At 38.9% G+C, this 10,287-nt stretch overlaps 1 protein-coding gene across 1 annotated transcript; it reads right to left on the reverse strand.

Annotated features, from left to right (window-relative positions):
* Window positions 1-314: 314 nt before the first annotated feature.
* Window positions 315-10,051, reverse strand: LOC110949685 (mitochondrial coenzyme A transporter SLC25A42-like). The gene is made up of 8 exons (XM_022191864.2): window positions 9,691-10,051; window positions 9,217-9,377; window positions 6,577-6,688; window positions 6,309-6,334; window positions 4,445-4,611; window positions 3,207-3,323; window positions 2,897-3,048; window positions 315-1,655 (listed from the first exon to the last, which is right to left on the reverse strand). Exons 2-8 carry the CDS (start codon window positions 9,301-9,303, stop codon window positions 1,330-1,332), a joined length of 987 nt encoding a protein of 328 aa, XP_022047556.1. The 5' UTR covers window positions 9,304-9,377; window positions 9,691-10,051; the 3' UTR covers window positions 315-1,329.
* Window positions 10,052-10,287: the final 236 nt, after the last annotated feature.

Raw genomic sequence — 10,287 nt, forward strand, 5'->3', positions numbered from 1 at the left:
TTTTCCATTCATTTATATTTACATCCTGTTCAAATCTGTGAAAACAAACCAAAACACACGGAACACATATCAGTATGAAGGAGCTAAAGTCATTAAAATCACATTTCACACTACTAAAATTAAAAATCTGAGTAGCTGCTACACCACACAATATTATATTGAAGATTTTTATGCAGCCACACAAACCTGTTGTAACCATCCTGGTCGGATGCTAATTTTAGCTTTAAAGCCGCTTCTGAATGTTGCTGCCGTTGTTATCAGCTTTGGTTATCACGCGGCTCCCTCAAGTGGACAAAAGGAGTCATTGCTCAGTGTTGTGAATGAACATTTTTATTGCAAGGCCAGTCATGTTTGAAACAACCGTAAACTTACATCTTTGGATATACTGTGTCACTGAAATGTACATTGTTAGAGAAAGTTTGATTTCTCCATATTTCACATGTCACTGAGTTAGCATTTTTAGATTTCTTTTTGAGTCAACGATGCCTCACAATCAAGTAAAAGCAACCAGAGAATGTGTACGACCACGTGAGCACAGCAGAAAATCTCAATGATATTCACATAAACCAGAATCTGTATTATATATATAGATATATATAAATTTATTTCTCATAAGTTTTATTAGTGTCCATTTATTAGATATTAGAAGTACGACGTTTCCACATCTCAGTGCTGGATGGACAGTGAACCTGTTCAGTCCTGCTGACATCATCCTCCTCCTACAATCATTTACTCTATCTGGGTCAGTTCAATCCAGTATTGGTGCCAAGATTAAATCAAATTTAAAACAAAACAGACTGCAAAAATTGCCCTTTAGGTACAAAGTCCACCCTGTATCATCAGGCTATTTAACAGAATTAAAAAGTAAGCACTATTATTGAAATACAAATTTAATTTCTCTCCAAATTAAAAGAATTAAAATCATTGAATTGATGCAGGATTAAACTGAAAGAACATTGCAGGTTGAATAAAGTGCAAGCATCATCCTATTAACACAAAACCCTCCATTTTGATACACAAAAAAACACTTTCTCTGACATTCACCATTTTAGCCACGCACATCGTACCGTGATTTCACAACAAAAGCTCTGATCGACAAATTAAAAACACGCTTTCTTTGTCTCTTTACTTCCTCGTTTGCAACAGTTTCAGATTCTGCATTTCTGTGTGTTCAAACACACTTCCTGTCCGCTCATTCACTTCCATGTGAAGGGAACAGGACTGTGCAGCAGAAACGTCCTGCATTACTCATCGCTGTCAGACTCGACCGCCTTCCTTACGAAAGTCTCATCTGCGCTGTTCGTCACCCCTCCGACGCTCCAGCTCCGTTCAGTGGACAAAGTAGCCCATCTGGTGCAGCTTGAGCAGAAGGCTGTGCGTGATGTCGAATGTGGTGAAGCTGATCCCCACCGCCACGGGGCCTTTCACCCAGTTCATGCTCAGGCCTTTGTACAGTCCACGTATGACTCCCTCCTGCGTTACGATCGCACGCATTGTCCCCAGAATTGTACTGTAGCACGAACCGGTGACGCCGGCCGTCTGCATCCGCCTGCGTACCACGTCCAGAGGGTACGAAGCCGACTGTCCGATCAGACCGGCACAGGCGCCAAAGGCCAAACGCTCATAAGGGTACGGCTGGGATCGTTTCGTCTTTTCTACAGTGAGAAATATGACAAGAAAGAAAAGAGTTAAACAGTGGGGAAAAAAAATCATCTTTGCTACACCAAATGCAGATATTAACCCTTGTGTCGTCCTGCAGGTCAAAACTGACCTGTTTTAAAGTTTGAGAATGTGGAAAAAAATATATATTTTCACAGTAAAACTTCTGATGTCCACATTTTCAACATTTTTGGGAAATCTTTGAACATTTTTGGAAGAAAAAAAAGAAATGTTAAAAATGTTTCTTGAGACCATTCACATAAAATTTATATGTGAATGTTCTTAAGAGAACATTAGATATTTTACTGATACATATGTGATCACTTTTTGGAAAATTTTTACTCACTTTTTGAACGTATTTACAAGAATTTTCTTGCCAAATTTGGGGGATTTTTAAAATAAAAATTTTAAGTGAAACTTTTAAGGAATTATTGGAATTTTCTTTCTGAAGGTTTTGCAAATTTTCAGATATTTGGGGATTTCTTTCAGAATTTTTCTTTTTTTTTCAGACAAAGAAATAATATTTTTGGTGTCCATAAATGAAGACAACAGGAGGGTTAACAGACCACAATAAGTGCTAGAGATTGACCAATGTATGTTTTTTTTAGGGCCGATTCCAATTATTGGTGAAGAAAGGCCGATATTTGGAACTGATAAACATAAAATATAATGTTTTGAGCAAGTGATAGCAGGAAACACTCATTCATAACTAGGCTTCTATATTAATAAGGGTGACTAGAGCTGAATATGTAAAACAGAAATAGGAGTGATTAAATTAGGATGCTGTCCTCTGTTCCGACTGAGATTGATTAGTTTATGTCCTGCAGTTACGTCTGCTGTTCTTAACCCTAACCCTTCTTCTATCACTTTTATTTCCCACTAAGGTCCATATTCTGAAACATTAATTCTTGTTTTCCAGACTTTGTTTCTGGTTAATCTGCCTCTAACTTAGCTGCTAGCCATTAGCTTAGCCTTAACGACTGTGAGATTAGCTATTTTCCTGGTTTGTGTTTCTTGTTCAGTTTTTGAAATCTCTGCTTGAGAAACATTTCTGAGACCACAGAGTGACAACAGACAGAGAGAGGAGGCTACATCAGACATAAGTAAAACATTTAATCTATCAGTAGTTGGTCAACAATTTATCGATACTGATCATCGTAAAAATGCCAAACATCGGCCACAATAATCATCCAGGACAGTAATCGGTCTATCCCTATTAAGTACTAATAGTAAGTACCTGTATGTAGTTTTTTGAGGGTCTCGTAAGTGAAGAATGTGATTCCTGCATACGGGATGACACCCAGAATAGTCGGGGTGAAGCCTCTGTAAAGCGTCTTCACACCTTCCTCTTGGGAGATGCGTACAAACACGTGCATGATGTTACTGTACCTGTTGGAGGATTAAACGTAATAGGGAGGACATTATTTACCGTCTCAACTATGACATCAGTAACCATAACAGTGCAAAAGCAAGACAACAACTGCACCACTGTCCTTTGGATCGTGCTAAAAGGTGTTATGGTTGCGAAACAAAGCATAGGTGCTTACATTTCCTTAGCAGTGACGGCCATTCTGGCTCGAACCGTGTCCAGAGGATAGGTTAGCATAGCAGCAGTCGTGCCAGCCAGAGATCCAGCCAGGAAACGAGGGAAAGGAGGCAGAGCTCTGAAACAAACAGGACAATAACCTGCAGTAAGTAACAATAAAAGAAGAATACTTTCTGCTAATTAGCATCTCTCCATACTTTGACACTGTGGCGTTTTTAGATCTAAATGCTAACATCACGCGCATATAGCGACAATTAAAGCCCAACTGATACTTTGTTTGGCTGATACTGTCGACTGATATTTGTTTGTTATAGATATATTGATATCGGGGTCTATGCCATTGGATATAGACTGATATGAAAGCTTTCTTCAGCAGAGCATAACACTGGAACAGATGGAGTCATTCAGAAACAGTGTGATCACATATTCTGTCCAGCTTCTTGCTTACAATCCTCTCTGCAGCACATGTAGCAGAGCGGATGGTGATGCGGAGTCAAGCGGTGTCTTGGTGGTAAATTACTAGCTAGTTTGTGGAATATACTGCTAGAAAATCAATAAACAATGCCCACATCATTTTCCTTTTCATATTCCTGAAAATGTCTTATTTCTTAAAATTAAGCTAAAGTGACAATGCATTTTCATGTTGATCATGATATAATGTTTACCACCTTATTTAGCATGGCAGCATGCCATCAATGGCTAATTACCAGAAAACAGAGCTACGGCTATCGGTTTATGAGGTAAATGGTCATAGATCAAAGTATGGGACAGATTTATTTCTCTGATCATGGGTCAGACTTTATAAGAGTCCATTCAATAGTTGTCAAAACATCATAAAACAGTTCTAGAATAGTTATGCAAACAGTTTTCTAGTTATTTTAGTGGTTAACACACAAACCAAATACATACATCCACAAATTAAACTAACACACTAATAAAAGCTTTCCTTTCCGATGTAGTTTATAGTCAGCATGACCATTAACCACCCTTTAGTTATGCTGCTATCAGTCCAGACTGCTGGGAGATTTTCCATGATGCATTCAGAGACTCTTTTCTCTTTCACTTTCCATGCATTTATGTCACCTCTATCACTCATTAACTTTGTGTCTTCTCTCTCTCCTGTAATTTATCTATCATCTGTAGTTATCTGTGGCTCCAAAGATCACAAAATTTGTGAGCCGTGATTTCCGGCCTCACCAACCTTCAGTAAATAAAACTGAATGGAAATTCTTTACTCACTTTCCCTGGTAGCCGTAGTAGCTCCCCAGCTGTCTCTTGTACTGTTCATGTGAGCAGAACTGGATGGCGGCGTAAGGCATGACCCTCACCATGGTGGCAGAGTTTCCTCTCCACAGACTGAGCAGCCCATCCTTCACATACGTACAGTAGATGAGCCTGAAGGCCTCCTGTGGATGAGACAGTGTGTGTGTTGGGTTAGAAACAGCAGAAGTGGCCTTTCAGAGTCAGAAAAGCTTTATTGCCAAGTGAGCTCGCACACACACACAAGGAATTTGTCTTGGTAACTGGAACTTACAGTACTCAGTAGGAACAGAATTAGCAGGCAATAAATCTAAAATCTAAGTGTGAATTTACACAGTGAAGAACGGATGGCATTCTATTTACATAGTTTAAAAAACTGCAATATTTTGCACGGTATTAAAGAACGAAGTGTGTGTATGTTCTGCATCTAGTCATTTCAACATGCTAAACCTACTGGTAAAAGTACAATAATGCACAAAGTTCATGAGACTACAAGTGTAAATGTGTGAATCTGGGTATATACAAGAAGACCGAAGCATATACAGGCAAGACTATTACTGAAATTGATGCATTTAATATTTGTATTTATCAATTAACAGTTCATATAAAATCAAAGAAACTGGAACTTATATTTTCAAGAGTGTAATAACACATAAAGTTTAAATGGCTCAATGTGTGTGTAAATGAGGGCCTGTATATTAATGTTACTGAAGAAATCTACTGGGAACAGGCAAAGTTACTTTGTTATTGATGTATTTACAATAAACCAAATTACAGTTTATATGAAATCTATATTATATAATGACAAAAAAAATCATGTGTTAATGTACTGGAGCCTACATATTTAAGAGAACAATAATGCATGAAGTTCATAACACTGATGGCATGTGTACATACGTGAATGAGGTCATTTACTAGAATACTGTGGCAGAGATCAACCACATACAGGCCAGATTATAGTTGTCATTGATGCATATCCTATTTTTAATTGATCAGTTAACAGTTAGCATACAATCTACATTACACACTGACACAAATCCGCCTCTCGATGCACTAGAGCCGATATATTTAAGAGCAGAATAATGCCTAAAGTTCATAAGAATCACTGTGTACATGTGAAAATGAGATCAGGTATAAAAACATTACAGCAGAAAGCATGCCTTACTGGACTTTTTAATTTACCAATTAACAGCTAAAATACAATTTATAATACATAATAGGAAAAAAAAACACATCTTTATTTACCAGAGTCAGCCTACATATTTAAGGGTGCAATGATGCATAAAGTTCATAAAATTGACTCTGTGTGTGTGTAAATGTGTGAATAAGGACATATACAAGAATTCTACAGCAGAAATCAACTAGACATAGGCCAGAATTTTGTTGTTATTGATGCATTTACTGTTTCTAATAGAGAACATACAATCTATAGCCATTACAATCATGTCTAAAGTTTTTAAGACTCACTGTGTGTGCAAATAAATGAATGAGGGCCTGTATAAAAACACTACAACAGAAATCAACTAGATACAAGGAAGGTTATTTTATCACCGATGTATTTAGCATTTTTAATTTATCAAATCAAAGTTAATCTATACTATACGATGACAGAGCTTAATGCCTCAATGTACTATAGCCTTGATGTGAAGTGGTAAAATCTGCTATTTTGCATGTTTTTTTAAGTTCTGACAGACAAAAACATTCAGTCAAGGAGCCGTGACTATCAGATGTTTTGCATTTGTGCTCTAAATCGCCCTTCTTATCACCGTGGCGTCATAATAAACTAGGTAAATCTGGGGAATTTATCAGCTCCTGATTTGTTGATAAGACAAGCTGAACTCACCTGAGCAGAGAATCTCTTTGAAGACACTGTAAAACAAGAAGGGAAGGGACACAGTGAGCCGCCAGGTTAAACAACACACTCCCATGTAGGCTAAACATCCACTAAGAGGATTATTGGCTAGTTGGGAACATTTAGAACAGTCTGGCACAAACAGTTGTTGCATGTATGGTGGAATTTCAAACACATAACACAAGTTAAGTCACTTCCATGTAGCTTACTTTCTGTCTATATATTAAAAAAGGGACTTATTATGGAGGGTTGTTCTTGCCTTGGAAAATGATTTTGGTCCGATCCAGAGGTGCAATGACTGTTTTGGCAACGGCTCCAGCAAACGCACCACAAAGCAGAGAGTCCAGAGCAGTCAGTCTGGGCCTCAAGTCCTGTTTAAAGACATTTTGTCACATCATACAGACATTAAAATAGACTGTCATAACGTCGCTTCACTGGCTGTTTTGTTGTGGGCAAGAGAAGGGAAAGTTTAGTCATTTATCAATGTCCATGTGCCGTGTGGCTCTCACAAATGTGCAGCCCTCATATGCTTATCAGCGCCAACGCTCTTGTGTCGCTCCGTCAGCAAAAAGTCGCTCCAGATGAAGAAACGTGCACGTGCAATAACACCACATTGACTCACAACGAGCAGAAAAAACGCCAACTTTCCCAACTTTGTCTTTATGTGGCACAGTTGAACCCAATAAACACTCCCACAGACTGATAAGAGGAGCGAACAAACACATTTCACAACTTAACCTAGAAGAGAGAAAAGTTGGTTTTGGATTCCATTCATTTAATATTTGTATTTATTGGTGTTTAGTGAGGATTAATGAAACAATCATGTATTTCAGCTATATTGTGATGTTTTACAACCATGTGGAGCCAGTGTAAACATCTGTCCTTGTCCAGAACTAGTTACTGCTGCACTGCTTTGCAAAAGGAAGGCCAGCTTTGGATTAGCTGGCACCTCCCTGCTATTTACAGCCATGTACCAGCACAGGCATGTCCTTTGAAAGCATGTTTAGAGCCAGGAAGGTTGGACTGCATGTCACAATCACAACAGCAGCCTCCTATAGCAGCCAGCAGAGCCTCAGCCACGCAGCATGGAGGTTAAATATAAAACAAAGGGTGCCTTTCTAAAAGGACATTATGTTCTTTTTGGATACACTGTTGCACTGCACAGCATGGTAAACACTAAACGATAAGCCTTTATTAATCCCACAGTGGGGAAAATCTGCAATGTTGGGATACTGCAAAAAGTACACACAAGTACAAGTTCTCAATTAAAGCAAGTTTCAAACACTCACTTTGACATAAAACTTGATTTTAAGGTGTTTTTTAGTGAATGAGGATTGAAAATTCTGTATTCTGTGGGAACACAGAACACCTCATGTTGACCTATCATGGATTTAACAGTGTTTAAAGTGATTTTTTTTTTAAAAAAAGGTGAAATACCAGTAAAGATGTAAAATTCATTAATTAAATCAGAAACAGATGGCTGACATGGGTCCAACTTCAGCATTACAACCTTCATTTTCTAAAATGCTCCGTAGGATTTAATATTGAAAGGTCAGAATAAAAGCCATGTCATATTGCCAAGGGCGTAGGTTTGCATAGGGACGGTAGGGACATAACACTACCAACTTTTCAAGAGGGTCAAATTGTCCCCACCAACTTTTAAGCAACCTTATTTGCATTATATAATGAGTTCAGTTATATAGGTCATTTTGATTGTCTTCCCATATGTTGGAAGGATAGAATTGACCCTACCATTATTAAGTGAATTATTTTCATTATGTTCAGACCAGGTTCAGACTTACATTTACCCCTTTTCACTTGCTGAATGTGCCGGTCCAATTAAACGTGCGTTTGATTAGCTGATGACTTGGACCCCCCCCACCCCCACCCGCCCACCCCCCCACCCCCGCCCCAGGCTGTTTACAACAGCCTGGTTTAGAAGGAAAGAAGGCTAGAGCATGTTGTGACTTTACACTTTTGAAACCAAATACCTATTAGTGCATTTATTTATTAATTAAAATGTATTTAATTACTATCACCTGGACCAATACACATGAAAGTTAGTATAAGTCAATACAGATTTATTTTGCATTGATCATTTAGCTTATCAATTAATTAGGTTCATATTCTTGAGAAATGTAGCCCTGACCCCCGTTCACCCAATCTGTTTGGTCTTATTAATGTCCCGTCCCCAGCAAAAAGTGTACATGCAGGTTATGCTGTTGTATCGTCCCTACCAATGTTGAGACCAAACCTACGCCCTTGCATATTGCTATAATTAAGAATTCTCAATAATAACATTGCACAAATCAACAAGACTGTACAGATTCTTTTGTGAGCATAAATACTAATAGAGAAGGATTAATATCACACAGATTTGATCTAAAATTAGAAAAGCATGACTGATCCCTGAGGGGTAAATGCTTAAGTTGCTCCCATGTAAAGTCTTAGAAGTATAAACAGCACAAAATACATATATAGATAAACTCAAATAGAAAAATATGTCATAAAAATAGAAACATAGGTAGATGATGAATGTAAAATGTGCAAGTATACAGTGTAACAGATAGTGTTGTTGCAGAGACATGTATTATTGAGTGGTAAATGAAAAATCAGCCAAGTGTTTGCACTGAAATATGAGTTTAAACTGACTGTTGGGAGGACAAATTAATATGGCAAAGAGTTCCCAAAATCGCATAATATTGAAAATCCACAGCTTTGATGTGTTGATATTGCACCAAATGTAAGTTTTTTCTATTTAATATGCAGGACTTTAATTGAGCTTTGACCTGCAGGTACAACCAAAAATGCAACTCACACCCCTTAAACCTGCCCAGACAAGTTCTAATAACGAATGAATCATGCGCTCAAAAGCATAACAGGGAGAAAGGAGGCTCACCTTGGCTTGGCTGGGTGCGGGCAGAGTCAGCACGGCGGCCTGGGCCACTGGCAGGCGGCCCTGGTGGTCGTGGACACTATGGGCCATGTGTGCCCTTCACGGGTTAACCGAGGCTGCAGCAGGACACCCAGTCACTCATCCAGGGGAGCAGAAACAACCCACTGCAGAGAAGGGGGGAAACACACCACACTTTTTACTAAACACAACAACACCTCCACTCGTGTCGCAGTGGCTGCACCGAGTACGTGATTGCACGCACGTTCCATGTCCCCACACACAGCTTGGTAAACAACAGTACACAGCTTGTAAACAAACATCCCACCGAATATACATCTGAACCCTCGCCAACTTATCGGTTACGTAAAACTAAACGTGCCACACAATAACTTCCACCTCGGATGGATGAATAAATCATAATCACAGGGAATAAACATGCATTGAATTGTTTAACACTGACTCGCTGTGTGTGTTTACCTTCGTTTTTGATTTAAAAATTAGCCTTTCCCCGTGCAATCTTCGACGTTTTTCAGTCAGTCACCAGTCCGTCCTGTCTGCAGCTTCTTGCACACATTTCTTGGAGGCAGATCCTCTAACTAACTTGTGTTCTGTGATCTGGGCGTATTTTTCCTCCTTCTTGTTGTTGTTGACGCCCCGTGAGGCTGATTTTTTGCGGCCAGGTGTGGAGCTACGGCGGAGAGGCTCGTCTGTTTATAGACTGCGGCCTGTGAGGAAACTCTGCTCGGAGCTGCTCCTAGGCTTTGACGCACAAGATTAGTTGGGCTTTCCAAGGTCTTAAAGAAAACTAGGGCAGTGTATGTCACTGTTTTGGACTACAGTACCCATAATGCTAATCTCGTAAATTCTCGCGAGAGTATTCGCCAAGATTGGGTTGCCAGGTTTGCCTAATGTATTCAACTAGGATTGTATTCTTTAATGTGTGTTTTCTTTGTTTTCACTTTTAAATTGGTTCAGTCTGAGGGTTTTTTCCACGATAGATTTCTTGTCTACATTTTTTCAAATTAAAAATGCACATTATTTAATTCAAGGTCGCATCTTTAAGCAAGTTACCAT

Source organism: Acanthochromis polyacanthus, chromosome 4 (genome assembly GCF_021347895.1).
Source record: "Acanthochromis polyacanthus isolate Apoly-LR-REF ecotype Palm Island chromosome 4, KAUST_Apoly_ChrSc, whole genome shotgun sequence".
NCBI classification, from domain to species: domain Eukaryota; kingdom Metazoa; phylum Chordata; class Actinopteri; family Pomacentridae; genus Acanthochromis; species Acanthochromis polyacanthus.